Genomic DNA, 25,556 nt, shown 5'->3' with positions numbered 1-25,556 from the left:
TCTAGGATTAAACTCACTTACATTGGAAGTCTACAGCAAAATTAGTGTAATGAAAAGAAATTGGCACTCACAGCACGTGATTCTTCTGTATGATCTGCCATAGATAAACTGTGTCTTAAGAGTGCCCATTTGTCAGAAAATACTTTCCAACTTTGGAAATTAGATATAATTACCAAAATCTCTTACATCTTGGGACACTGAGCAGACCTCCATCCTTTCATAATTTGGTCCCTAATGCCAATTAAGACTAATGACTTGACATTTTGAAAAGCCTTTTGACTCTTGAGTATCTTTTTGACACCTGGCCTTTAAAGAATCTTCTTTCCAACTCTGTCACTAAAAGCATCTTGTTTAGAGAAATTTATATTAAAAAGGAATTAAAAACATGTTTTTTCTTTCAAATCCATCTTGTAATTAGGGAGCACTGCCGATCTGTAGAAGAATGTAAGTTAGAAAACACAAGAGACGAATATCAGAAACAGTGACAATCTAGGGACATCTCCTGGAAGCAGCAAGAGAGAGCAATAACAAAGAAACGGGGAACCCTGAGTCTACGAGCCGTAATTTAGATGTGGGACCAGTGTGTGCTGAGGTGTCTGGTTGGGCAGTTAGCTCGACCTTTCTTGCAGCAGAAGGGTGAACTGGTTTTGGAGCAGTTTCTGGTCCACAAGAAGTTAGCACCACGTTTTAAAGCAAACTTTCACAACGCTGGCACCACAAAAGGGAAAGATGTTACAGACTATGGCCTCCACAGAGGAGCTGGTTATTTTGGGCAGTGTTATGCAGCACAGATGAGGGAGTGCAACACAGCAGTGGACAGCTCTAAAGCCTTATGTAGACGGGAAAAGGCTTGCTCACAGGTAGACCTCCACATGAATCCTAACAGGGCTGCACTTTCTGGAAGAGTCTTTCGCTGAAGAGCCTTTTTTGTCTCTTATTCTAAAACAGGCAAGGCAGTCTTGCATAGACCAAGCATTAGGACTGCTGGAAGACAGGGTCGAAGAAACCCTCTGCCGTGCTGACTTGCACGGTAGGACTAGAACAAAGAGAGCGGGTTGTAAACAGCGGTTGAGTAGGTGGGTATAGCCTGGGCCAAGGGCCGCGTGAGCGACAGGAGCTGCTGCCTACTTTGATATGATTGCTTTTCTCATCTTGCCGTATTTCCCCCAACATTTATCTAACTTCAAGCAAGAGCTGGCTTCAATTATGCTTTGCACATGGTTTCCGTAGATGACATCTCAGCATGTCGGTGAAACATCAATGAGCTGGAAGAACAAGCTGGTTCATTAGCATGCAAATAAGCTCACTCCTTAATGAGAGAAAAGCTTTGACTAGTTCATTGTGTCTCCAATACACTAATTTCTTCTGTGTCCTACAAATAACATTTTTATAGGTTGAAGACACGTATGTCCATATGTCTCTCCCTCTGCATTTCTGTCATTTCTGCACGTACTCTACCTATACCTGAAATGTAAATTCTGCCTGGGTGATAGTGGATGAGGAAGGCCAGATAAAGTCATTCCGATATTTCTGATATCTTTCAGTGTCAGAGCCGGTGTTTGTATAATAGAAAAATAATTAGCTCATTAAGAGGGCTAAAGAGCTGGTAATTTATCTGCAAAGTTCTGCTGTGATAGCTGTACTGGTAAAGAGTGTGAAAAAATCATGCCCCAAGTCCATGTAGCTGTATTGCAAAGCCCATGGCAAAATGCTGGAGCAGAGCCCTGTGGTCATTTCCCCCTGTGCATTTGGGGAGAGGTGCAGCTGCCTGGGAGGGGAGGAGACACCTTGGCACAGCAGTGGTGGCAGAGGGTTTGCTTTCTGGATGTGCCAGTCGGTGTCTGTCCGTGTGTAGCTGTGCTGTATTATGCGTTTTCATCTCTGCGTGGTGCTTCATGGTGTTTTGGATGCGCTGAGCAGCACTCGGGAGTTAACCCCTTTTAGCTGACCGCAGGTTCCCGCCCCTGCCGTCCGCAGGCACAGCCCTGCCTCCCCGAGCTCGCTGCATGGCCAGCCCCACTTCTCAGCGTTTGGTGGGCATCCCGCCGGCCTGCAGGGCTGCAAGCGTCCAGTGCCTCGCATAGACCCAATGCACGGCATTGAAAGAGCTCTTTTTTAGCCTCTGTAGTTCAGGGAAGTAGTTTACACAGGAGAAAAAGAGGTCTTTTGTCAAGGTGTGGTAAGGGTTTTGCCATTGCTGCGCTATTGGCAGTTTGTTGAGGAGAGGCTGGCCATAGATGTAGGCATTTTTTCCTGCAAAGCAATGCCTGTGGTTCATAGCCACCCTAGCCCATGACCCAACTGATGTTTATCAGTGTGTTTTCTTCCCTGTGGCGAAAAGATGAAACCACTTTGTAACTGACTTCGTCCTGCTCCAGAGCAGCCAAATCCCAGCAGCGGCGGTGCGGGTGCCTTCCCCGTCCAGCAGCCCGCAGCCCGAGCACCCGCCCGAGCACCCGCCCTCGCCGGCAGCGGGCCCGTGCAGCGGGAGGTGGGGCTGAACTCGGCCTCGCTGCCCTGAGCAGCGCCCGCGTGCCCACACGCTATCCCAGCGCCGGTAGCGGGTCACCTGGCTGATCACCCCGCTGTTGGGCAGAAGCAACCCCTCCAGGGCAGGGGTGCCGGCCTGGGGTCGTTTCAAAAGTGAGTGGGCAAAGCAGCACGCAGGCGAGTTCAGGGGTCTCGGAGGAAGGACCCCGGGAGCTTGAATCCCGGCTGCCCAGGCACTCTCCGGCTCCCCGGGATCCCACTGCCGGCTGTGGAAACTCTGCTGAACGTTATGACCCTGGAGCAGCTCCTGGCATCCCCGGACACCCCCTCCCAGTATGGCCTGTGGGATAGACATGCCTTAACATGCAGACTACAAACATGCAGGAACACGGGGCGAACACACACCCAGCCAACGCAGGCCTTCCAGGTCACGCGCGCTGCTGCGTGCTGCTGTACTGGTGCTTCTGCGTATGGAAAAGTCCTTGAGAGAAGATGCAAAGAGAGTGTAAAAACAAAACGGAGGCAATGCGAAGGAACGCACGGACGGAGCAGGTTGACAGCAAGACGATGCTGTTACACAGGCCAGTATCACGTATAGCTTACTGGTCATCTTCGGTGGTGCTTTTATTCTATAAATAATAACTTTCTGCATACATCTTGATTGTCTCACAATTGCGGTTTTCAGCAGGCGTTGTGCCTTCCTGGTTCCCTGCTGTCTGGGCGCTGCGGCTGGACCGTGCTGCAGCAGGCGCGTGCGTGCCGGGCTGCATGGGCACCCCGCGGGGGGGGGCTGCGCTGCCCAGCGTTTTGGGACGGGACACCCCGGCTCTCACCACTGAGCAATGTTTTGGGTAGGGTTTTTTAAGGATAAAGAAGGATACCAAATCTTTTAATTAGTTCAACTCAGTTGTCAAAAAACCCACCCCACGATGTGAGGGATCATTATTAAGATGATGAGGATAAACACTAATGGGCACACAGACTAAAAGTGAGAATGCTTCTTCCCGTTACCTGTGGCTTGACCCAAGTAACGTTTCACCGTCCGCAGGGGCTGTCATTTTGGCTTGTGCCTTGTTCCTCTGCAAAGCTGTCACCAAAGCCACGCCGGTTACTTGTTTGTAACTCGCATCACCGGGGCGGGGGCTGGCGGCCCCGGGGCTGGGCTGAACGGGGGTCCTGGGCCACGGGCAGGGGCGGAGGTGGTGGTCCCAGGTAAGACGGGTCAGGGCCATTAAGGCCTGTTGCTTCACTCGGGGCCCTGAAAATTGATCTTTATCGCAGGAATTTTTAGCCAGTGTCTCATGCGATAGTGCCAAATAGCCCGGGGGCCCTGCGATTGCTGCCTGAACTGTCACCTCCCTGCTGGCTGTAGCTGTCATGTGGTGGTACCTTGCTATGGAAAAAAAAAGGCTTATGAAGAATGAAAACCTTTGTAGTATAAAATCAATTGATCTGAATTACTAAATCAATAAACGTGACTCTGCTGATTGCTCATTTTCATACATCAGTGAAACCCTTGAGTTTTTAAATGGAGCTGCCACTAAACCTCTATTCTGCTGCTCGAAGCTCTGTAGCACCAAGAACTCTGGCACAGGATTTGAAAGCCCCTTTTCACAACCAGCCTCTGAGGGCAGGGAAGGAATAGTAACTGGAGAACACCTTCGGGAGCTTGTGGAACCCTATAAAACAAAATAGTCAAGATTACTGTGAAAGACTCTTTTTTTCCCATTTTGGCTAGCTAGTTAGTCCTCATACCATGGGAATGAAAACATGGGAATGAAGGAATGAAGCTTGGAGGATGTGTTCTTCTAGTTAATCAAGGAAGATACTAGAGGTATGAGAGCTGTGTATTTATTATTATTTCCTAGAAGTCTTGAACTCTGGACTTGTCTTTACTGGATACATCCTATTCTTCAGTGTGCCTTCTTTTATCTTCCTCTAAGACCAGAAGTAACAGAGCATATACATGAAATGGGCTAAGTCTGTGGAGTCAAAAAGGCATCTCCTGGAAATTTAGACCTTCTACCTAGCGAAGCATAGGAGCTGTCATTTACTGTGGCATTTAGCAACTCAGGATGGCACAAAAGCAATGGCCAAATCCTTTATTGCATAAGGAAATTGTGTATTTTGAAGGCCCGAAGGATGAACCAAGATGTCATGTTGAGCATATAATTTCCAGAGATAACCTTTTTTTGTTTTTGCATGGTGATGAGTCAATTTGGTATCTCCTGTTTGTTCAGCTATCACACGGCAATGGAGTTCTCTGCCATGGAATCATAAGGAAACCTTGACTCATGTTAGGGTTCAGGAGGACCACGGACCTATACAGAGCATCCTGAGAGCTATCATATTGACACAGGTTAGGCTTCCCACTGTAACCACTGACTTTGCAGCTAATCCGGAGAACTTTAAAGACACCTTATTAGACTTTGCATAGTAAGATTCTCGAAATGAGCTGCGCTTGCTCCTCCATATTCCTTCATTCTAGGAAATGATGTAGCTAAATGTTCAGTAATTGTCAATTGTGAATGGATTATTAGGAGCTATTAGGGGAAAAAAAAAGAGAATACATCACAAAGTATGGGGGTCTAGTCTCATCTCTAAAAATACAGTATAACTAAAAGAGACAAGTAAGGAACAGCACAATGACCAAAGGTATGCGTGGGAGGCCACACAAGAAGTGATTAAATATACCCTGCATGTAAGTATATTTAGGGAAGAGTATACTGAGGGAAGATAGGATGGAGACCCATAAGAACACAAGCTTTACGGTGACGCTAAGTAGGAAATGAATGTCCACTGTCTCTTCTACTACAAAAACTAGGAGATATTAAATGAAAGCAGCAGATGACAAGTTCAGAATAAATGAAAGGAGATGCTGCTTTGAACAACTGTAAGAGCTATAAAATACATAGGCACGTAGCAAGTTCCTGAACTGCACACTGCTGAACACTACCAAGGTACTCTGGAAATGGATGAATGTATTTGTGCCATGTTCTTAACCTTTTCTATATTGACCATTGCTGGAGATGGGCTACTTGGTTGGACAGACTCTTTGCTTGAGCCTGGACGTCCGTTCTTACGCTTTCTTCTTCTGTTTTGCTGCGATGGCATATGCTGTCTTCACGCTTTGAATAATATGGGGATTTTTTTGCTTATTTTCAGTCTTCTGAAGGAAAATAGGTACTGCCAATGAGTTGTTGGAGAGAAGACTCTTGTATGAACCAGCAAGAGAGCTATGAATGTAATAAATGTATTAATGCACTTTCCTATCTTAACTAAATTGGCACGTTAACCAGTAAATGTCTACTGCCTCTGCACAGTCTCCATTTTGACACTGTGTTGATAATGAGCTGGATTTATGGAGAAATTAATCATGTAGTAGAAGAGGTGCAGATTCATGCAAAGAAGCTACGGATGAAATAATATGTCACCATTCAAAACCCATAGTCACTAAAAAAAATACTTTTTTATTGGTTTGTTTTTCCCTAAAGCCAAGTTTGATGTCAAAAATAACAGAATAGAAGTTCCTCTTGGATCTGAAAAGAACACCTGTTTTGCTCTAAGTGCCTTGGATTCTTCTCAGGATCCAGAGTTAATCAGCAACAGAGATTTACTGGAGGAAGAGTTCATTTCAGTTTCTACTATGCAAGGGAGTACACAGTTTGAGGGGGTGATGTTCTGCCATTGCTGTAGTTTAGCAGTGTAATCAGAAACTATTTGAAATGTGTTAACTCTATAAATTACACAGCAGTTGTTCCCTGCTAGCATAAAGATAAAAGAAATGTAAGTTAACCTCAGTGCTCCTACTGCTCAGGGATCAAGGGCAACGGAAGGGAAGGATGAAAGTGCTGGTACCGCTGCTGCCAGCAATCTGTACTGCCTCTGCACCTGCTTGGGGAAAAACAGAAGAATCCATTTCTGCAGCAAGGTGTTTACCAGAAGCACCCCTCAGAAACAGGTGTCAGCCAAAAACTGGTCTGAAAAGCCTGGAATTATCCACTTAGAATCCTCTTAGCCACAGTGGTTCTGGCACACGCAGAAAAAGCAAAGGCAGAGAAGTGTGCAGGGTCAAAGCATTAGACTCTCTCATACCAAAAGCTCTAATGCAACTTGAAATCACATTGACAGTGCCACCAATTTCGGTCTGCTGCTTTGCTGGTTCATGTTCATTAGAAAGTTAGAAATCATGCCTGACCTTTCATCAACACAGTCCTGTTTTGTATTTCTTGATATGCAGATGTGCTTAATATTAAACGTCATGTTTTTCAATGCCAAATAAAAAACAAAATTCATTTTTATGAAAATGAAGGGGGGGGGTGTGTGTGCATGTGTGGTGTGTCAGTTCCAGATGCCTCGGAACAGACCCTGCTGTAAGCAGCAAGCTGAGCAGGGCACGACCTAAGTTCAGCACAGTCAGTACGAAGCTAGGTAGTTCCAGTGAACCAGAGGAACTAAGATTACAGTGTCTTCATGCTAGCTTCTCTCAGAAGCACAGACATCACAGCAAGGATGACTTAGAGGTGCCTCTTCCAAATCAGGATCTACAGTCCTCATCACTGTCCTGGGATAATCATCTACATACCCTCTCTTTCAAGAAGCTGAGCATGTCTCATTTGGTTTTCATTCTGCACAGCTGCTGGCCGTGATGCCTACTTTTGTGTAATCGCCCAGTGGTTACAGCTGTGGAGGAATGAACCTCGTTTCAGTTCCTGTCTTTGCTTAAGACAGCGTTTCACCTTGCAGGAGAGCGCCTAACCAGCAGGGTGTTGTTCTAGGTAGAGTACAGTTTCTACCTTTTACAGTAGACACTCAGTAAACTATAAGAACATTTCTGGCAGTGGGCACTGGAGACCCAGACTCTCTTTTCCCAAAGAAAAAACCTAATTGTTACCCCTAATATTAGGCTGAAGAGGTTGCTCAACTTTTCAGTTTCTATAGCCTATTAATCCTGTGTTCTTTTCTATGATAGCAGAGCTTCCAAAAGAGGCATGAAGAGCGCTTAGTGCCTAGAATATATCCTGGCAATTGGGCAGCTGCAGACTGTTTTGCTCCTGCTTAGGAAGGCATCAAGCCTGACTCCTTCTATGTCCTGAGTGACTGATCTGCCTGCTGAACTACTACGTAAAAGGAAATATGAGGTCCTTCCCCATCTGCTCCTTAAAAGAAGGTAGGCCAAATGGTGCATGCTGGGCATGTCCTGGGAATATTTACCCAGCTGAGCCCTGCAGAAACTTTTGAACATTTTGTTTTCTGATTCAGATCTGGAATGAATGTGAGCTGGGCTGCTCTTGTCAAGGCCGCGGGAATTCGTAACCAGGGCATGGGCCAGCTACAGGTCCCTGGGAAGCATCAAATAAAGTGTGGCATCTCTTGACGTACTTGACAACTGAACTGTAGTTTTCAAAATAACAATTTGGGATTTCAGTGTTTATATTCTACTTAGATCTCATTTCTGACACCCAAGTGCATTACAATTTTGAAGTGACAGAACTCAGCTAATACAAAGCTAAAAATCGTGAAAGACAAAACAACCTCCATCCAACATTTTTGGATCATCAAAGTCTGCATTATACAAGGCTGTGTAGTATTTTTTTCATTCTTTTAGCTAATCATTTTGTGTAAAGTAAGCTTGTATGTCTACAATAGAAATTTTCCAATTTTTATTTAGAAAAGCTTATATTTTGTCTTTTTTTTTAAAAATATTGACTTTTATTAGAAACAACAGAAATGGCTTTGTTTTTCAAGACGTTCTCAAACATAGTAAGTCACACTTTAACATTATAGTTCCAATACAAAATAATGAAATTCTAATGTAGGAGAACTATACGAAATGATAGCTAGTAGGAAATTAATTCTTATTTTACTTCCATTTACCACACTTTCAAAGATGCGGGTTTCTATATCCAGTCATTCCTGTCAGTGACAGCATATCACTCTTCATGAGTCCCCTACCTGCTACATAGCAATAATAAGAAACACATCCTCACCTTCCACTCAGTTCTGCTAGTATATCGTGTATTTTGTTTCCAGAGTTCTTTTTCATTCTGATGTCTAGAGTACTGCTGAACATAAGGTAAAAAAAATGAACATGAGGCCATATAAGTGAATTTACGACAGAAAGAGAAAATGTTGCGCAAAGGGCTACCAGAAAATCATGCTGCATGTCAGAGGAGGAAGGAGGGGGAGTGGTGGGATCATGCTCATAAGCAGTAATGAATACAAAAGATTTAAACCTCCTCAAACCAAAGCAGACTCTGCAAGTGACTGTGCTTATACAAACATTAAAAAACTAGAAGAACACAGACCCCAGATTTCTTTATCACATTTTAGTGGGCAGGAAGTAAATGCCTTGTTGGCATTCTGGTCTTCTGAAATTCAGTTTTGCACAATGTTGTCTGCATTGGCCTAACTTCTGTACAGGACTTTTTATCAGTTTTCTACAATAAAGTAAACTTACTTGATAGTGGTGCTCCCTGAAATACTCTACTTCAGTACATTCCTGACAGCTTCACCTGAAAGTGTTTATTATAGAGTGTTCTAGCCCGTGTTTTACCTCTCGTAGATGCACCACCATGCTTCAGCAGCACCACGTTACCACAGGCTGCAAGAAATACAAATTTCCTGTCCAAAATTGCTCCCTTCTCAGAGTCCATTTTATCTTCAAGTGAAAAATTAAGAATTTAAAGGGAGATTGTAAGCAGTAACTTATCAATCATCTGTCTTCTCTGCCAGGACAAACAGTATTTACGTTCATCCAGAGTATGTTATTATCCATAATTATTAACTCTGCCAAGTTCCAAGAAATATAAATGGGATGTTTTCTACAGAGGCTGAAAGTATACTGTTATCTTAGTTCTTCTAACTCTCAGTTCTTGGGTTATTTCACACAAGAAATTGTCCAGTTGTTTTCAGGTGACTTGTTATTTCACCAGATGTCATATTCTCTTGCTTCATGGACATATCATTCCTATAAATGTGCATGGGAGTTGAAGAAACATAAGAAAAAAGAATATACTGTATTTTGGAAATAATTTAAACCTATTTAATAAGCATTATAATGTTAACACATACCAAATATTCTTCATCTACCAGATTTTAATCTGTAGTTTTACAGTTTAGTCTTAAAATAGTACCAAAAATTAACAAAATTTCTAAGCATTGAAGTTGAATACCTAAAATACGTTTAATTAAATGTTTAGGACAACATACCGGATAGGCTTCTTTTTGATAGCTGGGCCTGAAACCCCTTCTGTTTAATAAATATTAGCACTGCAAACATCTTTATAATAGTTATTTTGGCAAAATTTGTCAAGATGATTAAATACGTTTGTACTGATCTGCCTCTGCACTTCCCTGTTTTATCAAAAAACCTGGCTCAAACATTAGATCTACAATATACTCTTGAGGAGGAAGCAGAAGCCCAGCTATTCCTTGAGGAGAGTCATCAACCAATTTAACTTCATTCCAAGCTCTGTTATACTCGCCACGAACTAAACTACAGCCAATGCCAATTCTGTCTCCTACCACCTAAAAAGGAAAGAAAAATTAGTTAATCACAGTTAATACACGTAGGTTGTGCGATATACAGCAAGGCCAAGAGATGCTTAAAAAGAAAACAAATACCTGAAAGGCCAAGAGCTTTCTTGAAACAGACTTTGTAAATCTCTAAAGTCTTCCAAACTGCAAATCTTTATTGTTGGTTCTGCTTAGAAAGTGTAGGCCTTTAAATGTTATTTCTACCATATTCTATGCACAACATGAAATATTAATTTTAACTCTTTTCAGACACTGATACATTTGTTGATCAGCCAGTCCTTCAGATCTCAAATGAAGTGCAACACCCACAGTACCCAGCAATGTTTTTTCTAGTTGGAAGACTTATTTCTCAATAACATTTTGAAGAACTGTCTGTACAAGCAATGGGGTGTAGGTACGTTGCACACATATAGCTAGTATGAAATATTTAGTGTAAAAATGTAACATTTTTATCAGCGTAAGTTGAGGACTGCTGCTTTACTCCAAAGCACATTCCTCGCTTTTCAGCCCTGCAAATGTGGAAAGCAATGAAATACAAGGCAAGCGTCTGCTAGATGAAACACCTGCCTTTCCTCTGTGCTGTGCTATCACTGACAGACCTATAATGGTTTCCAGCTACAAAACTGCTTTCTCAGAATGCGTCTGCTGTGAAGGAATGAAATCCTGAAAGATTTCTAACTTGTTACAAATGGACAAGGATATGCATTGCTTAGACTGCCATGGCTTTAAGAGAGATGCTCCATCCCTACAAAGGTTTCTTAGGACAGCGGAGGGTAAGAGAACATCAGTGCTGCTTCAGCACAATTAATTCATGCCCTCAGACCTCCACAAAATGCGTCAGGAGCTTTCTTTACCCATGGATACTATAAATTTAGGATTGTGGTCTTCCTCCTGTGTACTGTTTCCTAGGTCCTTCCCGCTTAATGTGCTAGGCCCTTGCTTCTCATTTCCTTTCCATCCAAGGAGAAAAGTCCAGCTACGCAACAGCCAAGGAAAAAGGATGGGACAGATAAGCAGGCTGCACCAGTACATCTTCACATGAAGACAGAAAAAAAGAATCTTCCCAGTCTAAGAAACTAGAATATAAAAGCTGTTATATCCTGTCATAGAATACTGGATAGATACCAAATAAAAATTGTCCCAACAAGTTTATGTTTGCAGCATGGCAAAAAAAGGAAGCTGCATAATTCAGTATTTTACAGTTTACAGAAAATGTAAAATGTTTTGACTCCTAATCAAATATTTTGGCTTTTTGCCATTTATCAAGTATTCTGCTGATATCACTTAAGACAATTTAATGACAACAAGAATGTTTACAGGAAGAAGCGATGCTGGCTTTCATTCACTGGGAAATCAACTTTGCCAGGGAAAAATGACTTGAGTATATACAAAAGATTCTACTTGAATATAAATATTATATTATACTGATGCAAGTATACTTTAGTTTATAATATCCATTTAACATCAGTGATGTTATGTTGTAACGTAAGTGTTAATGTACCTTGAAAAGTAAAGCCCTGTGATAGAACGTCCCTTTTTTGACTTTCCCAATAGGCACAACGTTGCATTTCAGTTCAAATTCTATTTCACTTATGTGAAGTTCCCAGCTGAAGTCATGTAGTTTGTCTCTTTCTATCGGGCCACCCATCTTGTCTGCAACAAACCTGTTCCAATTTATACCAGGATCAATTAAATCTATAATTCCTCTTGTATTTATCACAAAAATATAGCAAAATGAAATGTATACAAGCAATAAGTGAATGACATATAAGACTTTAATACTTTTGCTCTGTTTGCTTTAATTATTTTATTTAGTAACTTGTATTTTAAATATGCTCACTGTTAAATACAGGTAGCCATAACTCAGGCCATTCACATTTGTCACAGACCTAAACCAAGGCGCAACCACTGTCAGCAGATTCTGGAGAGGTCTAGTACAGACACAAAGTCCTCAGAGAAAATCACCAATAACAGTGTCATTCCTGAGGACGTAGTTCAGAAGCTAGTGTTCATCTTTACAGCTAACAGATTACCTGAGCTACGTATTACAATCCCTAGCCCTTCCATTTGTTTCAAATAGTAATAAAGGCGTGAGAATATATGTGAAAAAATAAAGCCATAGGTAATGATCCCAACACAGGAAAGCAACTATATCCAGAAAGGGTACTTCATCTTCTACATGTGCTTTCTTATTCAGTGTTAGGTTTACTGTTGCACTCAATAATCTTAAAGGTCTTTTCCAACCTAAATGATTCTATGATTCTATTGAAGCCAATATTTGGGGGGGCGAGGGGCACGTATTTATCCATTAAAAAGAAGGGCTCAGTCAAAGAAACAGAAGATCAGAACTCACAGTCTGTGCAAACGCTGCCAAAAACATGTCTTTGGGGTGATTGTGCACCCACAGGATCAAGCTCCTACCTCCTTATACACACAGCTTCACCTCCCCTATGCATGGCCCCTGTACATAAAGACCTTTGTTCCTCAAAGTGTCCTCAGCCACAGGCACAAGCCTTATTGAGGGTTCTCACTCTGGACAAGGTGTTGCAGAGCTGACATGGGAATCACAAGCCACAACTTCAGACAGGCAGCTAAAATCTGCATCACCTCCTCTGCAGTAACTGTGAACAGGTTCTGTCCTCACAGGACATGCAAGGCAACCTCAAAGGCCGTATTTCTCAAAACCTAGGCCCTGAGGAGGTACTGGTTGCAACAGCATGGGTACAGGGAGTTATCACTGAGCAGGCTAGACGTGGTATCTTGGAGTGAGGAATTACTGGATGAGCCTGAAGAAGTGGGGGGCTCCAAGCAGTCACTTGTGCTGCTTGTGCCTACAGCCAGCCCTCAGTAAAGAGAGTAAAGCTTCTTGAGCCTACGTGCACACCGCTCTCGCATGCACACAAAGATGTACTGCGTTTGTTTAAAAGGAGAGAGCCAGGGCTATCGCATGTTCCCTCGTCTACCCTGGCTCCCTCCCTGGTGAGCACAGCAGGAACTCTGCTCGAGCTGCCAGGCTGCCGAGGGCTGCTGCAGCTGCCTCCTCCTCCCCTTCCTATTCAACACACGCTATTGATGCAGCCGCTTAAAATGGAACATACACATAAAAATCCCCACAGAAAACATTCTACTTAATTTTCCCATGATTGTTTTGCTGGGTTGTGTGTCTGCAAGTATTTCACTGGTGTGTTTGAAGAGTGGATTTGAAAGAGCATTTTATGGATTCCACCTTGAGGAAGGCAGCATGATTTATACACAGCTGGATAGTTAAGGATGAATATCTGTCCTGTCAAATTTTGCAATCAACAGAAAAGTCATTCCTCATACCACATTAGACCACTTCATTAAAAATGAGAGTTAGTAGAAGAAACAAATTTTGTGAGACTCAGCGGGATGTGACGCCAAACTCTCCAGATTCAGGAGGTAGCCAGGAAACTGCTATGATAGTAAAGGTTAAACTAAGGAGAAGATGAAAGCAGACACACTGCTTGGAGATGACAGTGATTGGTGCCCAGGCTGAGTAGTCAGTGTAACTAATGAATCACACATTGATGACAACAGTCTGTACATGCACCATTGCAATATTCTGGCACTATTAAATCATCAGTATGTTAATTAGAGTAGCTCCTAAAAACTACACTAGAAAAAAAGTCTTGTGCTTTTGGCTCTCTAGGAAAACAAAATACAAGAGAATTTCTGTCTCAAAAGATTTCCAAACCAACTAGGCAAGAGAGATTGTAAGAGAAAGAACAGACATGATACAGACAAGTTGCAACCATCTCAGTATTAGGCTAGGGTTTTAGCCTGTGCATTTAGGCTCTGCAGCACCTGGGTCTCTCCTGTTCCTTGATGATATAGATGCTACATGCAGCTGATGTGTTCCTTGGAAAGGATCAGTACAGATTTATAAACGTGAAAAAAAAAATGAAATTGTCCATATGAGTATTTTCAAAATGAGAAATTTGTCCCCTTTTGTTGGAAGTGATATTTTATTTAAAAAAAAATAAACTAACTACAACAAAATTAGAAACAAGAAGCTTAAAATCTAAAATTATGTCAAAATTCTGGACCAAAGTTGATTTGGATTTCAATTAAGGATAGGAAAAATAGCAAATGTGGAAAAGTTGTCCTTGGATGAGAAAACTGTTAGTTATTTTACCAATTCAACTCATTTGCATTATTTATGGAAATACAGTTTGGTACTCACTGTGCAAGAGCCACAACCTGTTGCCGGGTAGTAGTTAGTGGTAGAATTGTTTTGGAAGCATCATTAATGTAATCCAGTAAAATGAAGTCAGGTGGTGGTAGCCAATGTGAATTTTCTAGATTTATTTCATCCTGGACTTTAGATATAATCTGAGTAACTTCTTTCATTTTTTCCTCTTCTTTTTTCCCCTTCCCTTTTCTTACACAGAAAACAATATACACTTATTTAGAATACTGTAATGTCTAAAGTCCAAATTCTAATACAGTAGTTCTCCAACAGGACATTTTAGACAAACTGATTTTGGGGGAAAGGTAGGGGAAATCTTTGCTCTTAATAATGAATAGTCCAAAATCTACAAAGCTGTGGAGAATATTTGTGGAACATGCCCTCAGGAGATGGTTAGGAACCAAATGATACTAGCTCCATATTAATATTCCGGTAAACTCTCATTTTATGTTTGTCTGTGGCTCTGATATACTTTTCCCATATATGGATTATCTAGGGGAGAAGACACCTATGTACAGCTACATAATAATAACAACAAGTTTTTAGAGAGTATATAGGAAACATTTTTAGACAGTTACAGTTTAGATGCATATGGTCATGACTTAAAAATCATGAACTCCCATGAGCTTTTACTCAATAGAAAGCTGTACTTCAAATAAAGTAACAAATGGTATCAGGAGCATGGCTGAAATCTTGAGAGGACATGCCAAGCCGTAATCTCTGTAGTTGCAAATCCATGTACTTCAAGCATTATACAAACTACAACATGGTTTGTCAGGTTAAGATTTTAGAAGAGATCTGGTTTTGCTGACTTTTTTTCATTGTACACGCTACATTTTTCACTAATGTTCAGAATCTGAAAAATGACTGTGATACTGAACAGGTATCATAAGCACCTAGCAGACGTATAAATGAAATGCTTGTTGTTCTTAGCTAGAATACTGCGCATTTCACAAGTTATGCAGCAACTATAAAATCAGTATCTTACCAGAGGTATCATAAAGATCTATACAATCAGACAGTTTAGGATTTTTCATTTCTGGGAACACACGGAACTTGTATTTTGTAAGCATTATGTCTTTTTTCAGCATAGGTCCTGAATAATTCTAATGTGAAATATGACAAAATTTCTTTCCTTTGTTTAACAGTTTTGGCTTATTTTTTAAAATCCATAATACTTATGGCATTTTTGAAAGAAAAAAAAAAGAAATAAAGGACCCCTAGAGTACGTGGCTCCAGGGCACACTATCATTATTGTATGCTTTTCAAATTATTCTTAAAATTTTTACAATGAACAGCATTCTTAAGACGGAAGGCATTAGACAAAGCAGAAGGGCATATACCATTATCAGTAGTCTAATTCAAGCAATTTGTCTTCAGAATACTTTGCAAACTTTTCTTTTACCTATTGAGATTTATCATATTCACAAAAAGCCCTTTTCATAGATTTCATAAAGCACATTTTTTTAGAAGGATAACCAATTAAGATTTAATCTTCAAATTATAGAAAATTCACCACACTCTTAAATAAACTGTTCTGGTTATTAATTACACTTATACTTGAAAAAAGCAGACAAACAGTTTTTTTTATCTAATGTGACTCTTTAACTATAGCCAGGGGATCTTACAATGCTAGATTAAACAGCTACCTACTTGTCCATTTATACACTTATGATTATGGTTAAGAATACTCCGTTTAAAAAACCCTTGAATTATTCCCACCTCTGTGGTGTCTGACTTAGCAGGTTTTCAAAACAACAATTTCTACAAATGGTATAATTTTTGTTCCTTGACCATTTTCTCTCTTTGTCCCCTGCTCTTCCCTTGTATTCTTCCAGTACTTTCCTTTCCCTATGAAAAGTGCACTGCTAAATTATAGTGCTATAGCAGGAGAATTTGTTCCCTTTTCCTATCTACTCAAATGACTCTTGAATCACTCCTATTCTCCTTCTTTCCAGTTTTCAGGAAGAAACGCCCCAAGAAGGATGGGTTTGAACAATGGTTTGTTTGGTTTTTTGCTGGTTCTTATTTCTCTGAGGTATGACTACGTTCAGTTCCTTGGCGGAATGGCTGATACAAGTCTCAAAGCTGTCTTACTACTCGTGAGACATACTTGCTGCAAATGCAGGGGAACATTGCAAAGGAGAATGCATGGCAGTTAATAGTCTCCAAGCCGTTTCTGATTCCTGTTGCACCTTCAGTACAAAAGTCCAATGGGTCACTGGAGAGTCAGTGTGAGGAAGAAGGCAGCCAATACAATATCCTACCACTAAAAGACCACCATGACATCTATTTTCTTTCCTTTTTTGCATAGCTTAATGCCTTGGCTGTCTTTAGAATAGGAGTAAATGAGCATTAGAAAGTATTTCCTTACATGCTGTACTGGAACATAGCATGGAATAAATGCACATTTATCAGTCTACATTAAATATTATCTTTTAGCCCAGTCAATGTATCAGATATGCAACTGTTTGATCAAAAATGTTGCTATCTGTCTATGCAAATATATGTCAAACTATCAACTAGGCACTTCCTCTACATCTAATTCAAACGCTTCCAGCAGACAATTACAACTGCTCTTTCTCTTAGCTTTCACCTATGGTTTATATGAAGTAGTATCACTTTTTCAAAACAATGGCTTTAAACTGTGTTCAGTAGTACTTTGCAAAATAATGATGAACAGAAACGTATGATCAAAGGAAAGAAGTATGTACGAAAAAGTCTAAGCATGTCTGAGACTTGGAGTCAGATACTGACCTTCAAGTAACTCCCATATATCTCACAAATTAATAATAATAATGATGTATGAATTATGGATTCAAAATGAATGACAATGGGGTTATAAATCATACAACTTGGTCATGACATTCAAAAGCAATTATTTCATACTTGAAGAAAGAAGGCTTTGTATCCCTGCAAGTAAGTTTACTATGGGAAATTGAGCCAGGTATTTTTTTTTCCTAAATAAGATTTTTTGCCTTCCAAAAGTGTTATGGTTGCTAACAGAGCAGTCATTTACTGTGTAACTGACATAAATTACATTAAAAAGCAACTATCCAAGGGTATCCTCATCTCACACTGTAATAAACAAACATATTATCTTGTCAGAAGGGGTCTCTAAGCTCTGCACAGCTGCTTGAGACTATGCAACATGGTCTATGACTCTAGAGCATCTTCTCAGATGAAGGAATCCCCCACTGGTGCAGAGCAAATATAACTGGGGCTCCATATCTCCCCTTGCCTCCTGCTCCCTTTGAGTAAACTGGCATATGCATGGTAGGTCATGGCAAGAGCATGCTGGGCATCGGGAAGACCTCGTAAATGAGCAGAAGCTAGAATAGGCCTGGTAAGACATTCAAGATGCAGTATCTACTCTTTTGCATCCTGAAACAGGAACCTTCCACAATGCGATTCATATGATCCATTTCAGGTATCTGCTACAAAATTATTTAAAGTGAATTCCAGAAGTGCTTGCAGTCCAAATAACTAGTCAAATGTCTGCCTTGTAAGTAAGTCAAAAACATTTGGATAGACTTATCTCAGAACTTCAACCCTTCACAGTCAGTAGCTGTTATCTGTCAACAATTTGTATGTCAGTTCTAAACAAACTTATACACATATAATTCAAAGTATAATACCTTAAGCCTTTTTCTCTAGTGCTTCTTTTGCTCGGTGAAGACCATTGTCCAGGTAACTCCTGCTTTTCGTCCATTGGAGATACCATTGAACTATTGAGATCACAAAGCAGGTTCCAATTTTCTGTTGATTTCATCTCTCAAGCACACACAGATACATACACACAGAGAAATATATAAGCAGTTTAAGAAATCAACCATTATCTCCATCAAGAAAATGCCTGTACAGACAGTAGCATATCATAGCTCATGGATGAGCTCCAAGCTAAAAATTGCAAACACAGTTCCTCAGTTCCCACAACAGACACTCCATCTCTCCCTTTTTTTTCAAACCCTGCAGTGCTTAGCATTTTGTAATACCCACCACTGACTAGAATTAACAGCCCTGAGTCATGACCAAGGCCCCCTATAAAATAAGGAAAATGAGAAAGTCAGGACTGGGACCCACAGAAATCAGCAAAATAAATGGTTAGCTCACTAAGTTAGCTAACAGAAAAGCTGAGGAGAGTTGTAGGTTACATCACATTCCTATCAAGGACTAGATACCATCCCATTGATGGCAAGAACACTCTATTTGGACTGGTTTTGGAATCCTGAGCATTCCCCTGGAATCAGGCATGTACACCTGCCTCTCTGAAAGGCACTGTTGTGGTTGTGATTGTGCTGCTGTTTTACGTAGAGAGATACCAGTTCAGTTGGGAGACCATGGTTCAGTTTTCTTCCACAGGAACAAACTAAGGGTTAAGCATTTTATATTAAAAGTCATCAAGACAAGGACTAAAACTTTGATCTTGACTCTCTCAGATAAGTGCCCTAACAGCTGAAGTAGAAAGCTCTATTCATTATGCCTCTTCGTTAGTGAACAGCTACAATGAACGAGAAAGAGACTGCTAAACCCCAAATATCATGCCATCAGCTGTGGGCAGGTGGGTGGGGCAGGCTCGGGTCCTCTTTCTGTAAAAGAAGGAAATTAATTTCCCACGACAAGGTTAGAGATTCTGACCTATTTGGTACGAGCAGACACGCCCACCAGATCCATTCCACAGAAAGGACTGCAGGACTGTACCTAGTGTATGGTGTGGATCAGAGGGAGTCCTGCAAGAGCGAGGCATTTTTAGGTTTGTTGCTGTCAAAACTGGAACAGTTCTGAGCACACCCTTCTCAGCTTTTAGTCATCTATGGAATTTCACTGGAAGAAATTTAATCTAGAAATAAGGATGCATGTAGGCAGTGTAGGAACTTTTTGTGGGTCTAGGTTCTAAACTGAGAAAGAACTTCCGCCCTAATTTCCCTGTGTCTTGGTTGTCAAGCTGTAAAATAACAGCATTTCACTGCCTCCTAGGGATATTGAATGGAAAAAAAGCCAAATAAATGGGAGATGTTCAAATACAGCATGAGGAGGGAGGACAAATAATTACTAAGATAGACAAAGGAAGATTACTGCAATTAGGAGGTGAAAGAAAGACTCTGAAAACATATTTAACATTGTATTTGAGCATTTGTACTCTGTTAGGAGACTGTCTATAATTATTTTCAATCAGAATTCTATTTCTAACATTAGAGAGCAATAACAGAACATTGACAGGTAAATCTTAAGACCATACCTTGCTTTTTCTCTACTGCCTTTTCTTGAAATAGAAGGTGACAAGGTAGTCTGTTCATAAGATGAATCTTGTGCCTTTTCTTCTACTGCAAAGACACTGAAATGGAACAAGATATTTTTGCATATTATTTGCAGAGTACATAAGTGGAAGAAATAACATAACCACTAATAAAACAGATACTGATTCAGGGATCAAAAATGAAGTACGAAATACCAAATGATGGACACAAGAGTAACTGGGGAGTAAAGCTGCTGCCGAGGTGCAAAGGCAAGAAGCTGTATCAAAGCCAAAGAAAGAAAACCTGATAGTTAAAGACAACTCTAGGGATCAACAAAAAGCATGGAAGTTTAATTTGTTATAGATATTCTCAGTCATCTTTATGGCATCATATACAAGCTTAAAAGGGAAGCTAATGATACTGTAAACCAAATATGTGATGTGTTGACAGAGAAGAAGGTTTTGGACTTGCAAAATATTGGTAGAGCATTCTTTGATCTGTGAGACTGTTTACAGGAAATGACTCCCAGTTAAACAAGCCCAATACCAACTTCCTGCATTCAAATCTAAGAAGATTTGTTAGGCTGGCTTCAACTTAAACAGAGAAGAAATGGACACAGGTTCTTTATCAAGCCTGAAGGCTTGATGCTTGGCTTTGTCCTGCCTCTGGGGATGTTGTGCTTAAAATTCCATGCATTTGTCTGTACAAGAAGATCATCAAATCATAGGTTTCATTGTTGCATGTTGACATTCAGCTTAGATGACATAATTATTACGGCAGATGACAAGCTTTGTTATAACCAAGAAAACACTGGGTGTCCCACCATCAGGAAGGGTGTTAAATGAATGAGTCTTAATGGCTAAGTTAAAAAAAAGCAACTCAACTGAATAAATCTTTTCTGTCTAGAGGGAAAAAAAAAAATATTTTCCAAATTATTCTCTTATAAAATACAAATCTCTTGCCTTCTAGGACATGAAGCACTATGCTGAGATCTCTTTATTTTATATTTGTGTATATATATATATATACACACTATGTAGTTGGTACTGGAAACAGTGGAAACGATGGAAAAGATGAGCTATTGCAATAACTGTTCGTAGATCAAACATGACTCACTCTTCTCGTGGTTTAGCATTAATGAAGATTATGGCCCGACGGTCAGTAAGCTTTTTCATACTCAGTTCCTCCAAAGATAAAAATTTCACTCCTGGTTTTATCTACAAGGAAATTAGTTCAGTTAAAGATGAAGAGAAAAAAATATTTAAGAGATACTTAAAGACTAATTTAAAATTTCTAATCTTTAACAGAAGACTTACATAAGAACTTATAAAGCCGTTCAAAATATATGAAATTGATTTCTTCTTCATTTGCATTTTCTTCATCAATTTTCTTAGAAAAGATTGTTTATAAATAATTGAACTTGTAATTATTGTTACTATGTCATTCCAAACAGTTCTAAAATAAGGAAATGTTCCTGCCTCTGAAGGCTTTACAATATAGGATAGAATTTTCAAAAGCAACTAAGTGCTTTAGGAGCAGGTGTTTCACTGATTTTCAGTAAGACCGGTATTTCTAATTCATTTGGGCATTTTGAAAAGTCATTGTCAGATTTAAACTGAACACAGCAGTAACAAGTGATACATAGTGGAGTCATTCTTTATATACAAACAGTGCTTTGTAAGAGAAAGGGTCATGACCAAGGTGAAAACACAAACTCTCTCCTTCTTTATGTAAAACTAAACAAACAAAAAGTTCATAGGTCATTCAGTGTCAGGTTAGCATTAAGTATACTGCAGGGAAAGAGACCAGAAGAATTAAGGTCTGAGAAAGGAGCTGGAAAGGAACCAGGAGTTGCACAACTTACACAGGATTGGGAAGAAGATTGCAACTGGAGGATAGCATGAAGATGATGAGATTTCATCCATGAAGAAAGATAATAAAAAAGAAATTACTATAAAAGCTGGGAAACTTCAGGACAAGTAAACAAAGTATTTTACATAGCCAGATTCTGGCTTTTGCTATAGTACTCTTACTTTTTCTAAATCAAGAAGAAAATTTTACTCTTTCTAAGTAATTTATTTAAAGTAGCTTACCTGACCACAATCATAGAATCCATCAGTAATGATGTTACTTGATGATAAATATCCCATCTGGCTGTACTTTTGGGAAAGATTGTTATCAAGTAGCTTTTCCAGAGCAGCTTCACTAAAGTTATTTTTGCGCCCTGTTGATAGATTAATTTCTTCTAGGATGTCTAAAGCACTGTTAAACACAATACAAAGGCTAATTCATCATTAAATACCAATTAATTGTTATTATACAATTCAGAGTTAGTTTTCAGCATTGCCAAGGCCAAGACAGATTCATTTCCAAGTGCTAGCCTGGTGCACCCTGGGCCAGCAAGGAGCTAGCTGTGCTGCATACAATTCTTTCTCTAGGGGAGGAAAATGTCTTGCAGTGCTTAGAAGCAAAAAGCAATTCCTTTAGGCCGTTAAACAGTTACATAAAGAAATGCTGACAAGATGCCACAACCTTCTACCAGAAGGATGTTAGGTACCAAAGGGAACTTGAGAAAAGGAAGGATGTAAAAGCAGAGTAAAAGGAATAATGTTCAGAGCTGACCATATGATACAGTTTGAGGAATATCTCTCTCTCTCTCTCCAACTTGCAATGCAATTTGCAGATTCCATTACGCAATATGTGAATCCTTCTGGTTTAGGACTGTTACTGTGTTTGGGGAGGGACAGTTGGCAGAGATTTGCAAAACACGGATGAGCATGGAAACACAAGCAGTTGTGTCAGCATCACCAGGTGCAGGATTTTTGCAGCATGGAGATAGAAACAAATAATCATGCGGGGACATGGGAGGACAGGAATTCATTCCTTAAGCTGGTTTTGGTGCGAAAACCCACATACTGATAACTTCCAAGCTGAGAAACTTAGGAAAAGGTCACTAAGAAGAAGAAGGAAGCTGAATCAGGAGAACATAACATAGTGCAGTTTTGGAACTGTTTAGGAATGAAAACAACAGAAAAAGTGGGAGATATATTCATATGTGTGTGTGTATGTGTATATTCTAATTTATATCTGTGTGTGTCTATACACACATGCAGACATTCTTCGCATCCTAAGGAACCAATTTTTTATATATATATAATGAACTCCATGTTTACGCTTCCCATTTCTCTCTGTGAACTACACAGGGAGCCTCAGCTGTGGACATTTACAATGTAGACTTCTGAAGGTACATCAGATGGATTCCAGAGAACAAGTTTTTCAGGCAAGGCAAATGACAACCTTCTCTTTTAGAAGAGAGCAATGGGAGAAAATAGTGGACCGGCAGTACAGGCTATTTGTCACATAGCACACTGCAACAAAGTCAGGTAACCAGCAAGTAATTCAGGGAAGAATTTTAACGGGGAAAATCAGTAAGAAAAACCTAATGAGTACAACAGTGACATTACAGGCACAATGGTGTGTTATCCTCATGTGGAGGAAAGACAAGCCAAAAAGGGAAAAATACGGCTGCACCAAAAATTCCGTGAAGACCCAAAAGCAAAAAAAGGACTCATACAGAAATGGAAACGCTGACACTTCCAACGGGGAAGAAAAAGTAAGGGAAAAAAACAAAAGACCCACAGGAAAGTGAGATACAACTATTCCGGGACTGAAACAAAAATAAATATTTCATATGCTGCAAGTCAGAGAGGAAAATGTAGGCCTATTACTCAATGTGGGAAGAAAACTCATAACAGATGGCACAGAAAAGACTGAAGTGTCTGATGCCTTTTTTTGCTTCAGTTTTCATAAAAAGGTTGCAAGCAGATGCCTGGCAGTAACATTAACAAGGAGGTGGAAACAGTAGGCTTAACATGTCTAGAATAAGTTTGAAGAGACAAAGTTATCAGTGCCTGAGGAGACTTACCTCATACTACTCTATGAATTGGCAAAAGCAACCTCTGAACTATTTATAATTATATTTGAAAATTCAGGGAGGACAGGCTAGGTGCCAGGAGAGTGGAGAAGGGCAAAGATAGTATCTAGATTTGAAAAAGGAAGAACAAGGAAATAATAAAGATCATTCAGCCAAATTTCAGTGTCCAAAGGACACCATATCAAATTATTAAACAATCAGTTTGCAAGCAACAAGAGATAAGACAGTAAGAAATAGCCATTAAGTATTTGTCAAGTAAAAATCGTGTAAAGCCAATCTAATCCTTTCTGTGATAGGGTAACTGACTTAATGTAGAGGCAGAAGAAGTAGATGTGAGATACCAGTTGACTTTGAGATATGTTTTGACTTTAATAAGTCTTTTCACGTATTCCTACTTGAATACTCATGAGCAAGTCAGGGAAATATGATCTGCATGAAAATAACATGAAGTGGTGCCTGCCTGGTTGAAAAACTATGCTTAATGTATTATTATCAATAATACGCTGTCAAACTGGAAGGACACATAAATTAGAGTCCTACTCCGATACTGTCACAAAGAAGGGATTAAATAAGAGCAGTGCTGTATGCAAGATATAGAAAATAATTACTGAGCTTTATTTGATGGTGGTATGACCTCAGCTGAAGTACCTCATCCAGGCTGGGAGACGGCACTTCAAAAGGGCATAAATAAATGAGAGAAATTCAAAGATGTGTGACAAAACGATACAAGATTTCAAAACAAAAAGAAGTTTAACATTTTTACTTCGTCATGAAAAGGAAACTGAGGGAGGGACATGGAACACGAGAAAATGCAGTAAGTTAAACTCAAATTGCTATAAAAAGGTGGTTATTCAATCCCACTGAAAGTAGGACAACATGTAGTTGAACCGATTTGCTGTAAGGGATATTTAGAACTAAGAAACCCCTTCTAATTGCAAGGATACCTCAGCACTGGAACGGGTTACCTTGGAAAGTTGTGAAACTCCCTCAGAATTGGTATTTACACTTTACAAGCAAAAATACGTCAGTGTACCTGATTCAGTCTTACAGTGGGCAGATGGATAACATCACCCTCCAGACCTAAATTTCTGAGATTCTTACTGTGCAGAATCCCCTCAGATGGATTTTAAGTATCTGTGCAGTAATCAGAGAAGTGTCCAGCAGAGGGAGCAGGGCAATTACATATATTTTAATTTAACAATAACTAAGAGTCACCCCGTATAAGGAGCCCTGTGCCATAATTCTTATAACCTAAACCAGCTTTCGTAATTCAGATATTAATATACAGAACTTGGAGTTTCTAAGAAGGAATAAAATAGAGTCTCTTTTACATGACACTTCAGCACACCTGCAGTTAACCAGAGTCTGTAAACCAAATTTAGCCTGTGTGTAATAAGTACAATTTACTGTATATTGAACTTAGCCTGAAACCTTAATTTCAGTTTCATATGTATGGGGCACTGTAGTCCCTGATTTTGACTGATATAAGCACATCTTCAATATAAAGCCTAATTCAGTCACAGAAACAGTAAACATTTTTATAATTCCAGACAGTTCTCTCATCAGGCTTGCATTTTTTTTCTTAAGACTTCTGTTACTTAAAATCATTTCATCTGTAACATCTGTGGTGCAAAAGTAGTTTCTGCTGACCAGACAGTATAGCTTAACTTTGTTATTCTGCTATAAATATGTAAAGATCAACTTAACAGAGTTCTCTTATCAAAATCTTCCCTCTGCCTGTTGATACTATTTCTACTCACCCTAGCCTGCATAGTTCAACAGCAGTTAGTTCATCACTTGCACAGACCATAACAGCCCAACAGACATTTCTTCTAACTTCTTCGTTCTTAGAATGCAGCAATTCAACGAGTGGTCCCAGTCCACCTGCATTTCTTAACTATAAAAAAAATGAAGACATTGACACTTACATATTTCATCAGTCACAGCAAGAACAGCCTATGAAATTCACCTTCTGAAACATTCAAGCATTGTAGACAAGCTATGCTGGGCTGGTAGAAAGGCCATTTATGGGGGTTCTCTGCTTCTGTGAACCCTGCATAGGCTGGAGCTGAAGCGAGCTTCAGAGTGGTTCAAGGCACACATCCCTTCTGGCTCTGGCTTGCTTTTCAGTTATTAGATTGTGGTG

General features: G+C 40.0%; 1 protein-coding gene across 1 annotated transcript in view; it reads right to left on the bottom strand.

Annotated features, from left to right (window-relative positions):
* Window positions 1–9,810: 9,810 nt before the first annotated feature.
* The window catches only part of ARMC3 (armadillo repeat containing 3), a gene marked incomplete at both ends in the record, with an annotated part of 51,607 nt that continues 35,861 nt past the window's right edge, over window positions 9,811–25,556 (bottom strand). Inside the window, 7 exons of the mRNA XM_082315398.1 lie at window positions 9,811–10,020; window positions 11,531–11,693; window positions 14,234–14,431; window positions 19,479–19,574; window positions 20,593–20,693; window positions 21,570–21,738; window positions 25,171–25,307. Coding sequence (XP_082171524.1) covers window positions 9,811–10,020; window positions 11,531–11,693; window positions 14,234–14,431; window positions 19,479–19,574; window positions 20,593–20,693; window positions 21,570–21,738; window positions 25,171–25,307 — 1,074 coding nt within the window. The remainder of the gene's footprint in view (window positions 10,021–11,530; window positions 11,694–14,233; window positions 14,432–19,478; window positions 19,575–20,592; window positions 20,694–21,569; window positions 21,739–25,170; window positions 25,308–25,556) is intronic.

The sequence above is a fragment of the Platalea leucorodia genome, assembly GCF_965183815.1.
Source record: "Platalea leucorodia genome assembly, chromosome: 1".
Lineage (NCBI taxonomy): Eukaryota > Metazoa > Chordata > Aves > Pelecaniformes > Threskiornithidae > Platalea > Platalea leucorodia.
Note: the sequence above shows the minus strand (reverse complement) of the source record. Positions and strands in the feature narration are given on the sequence as shown.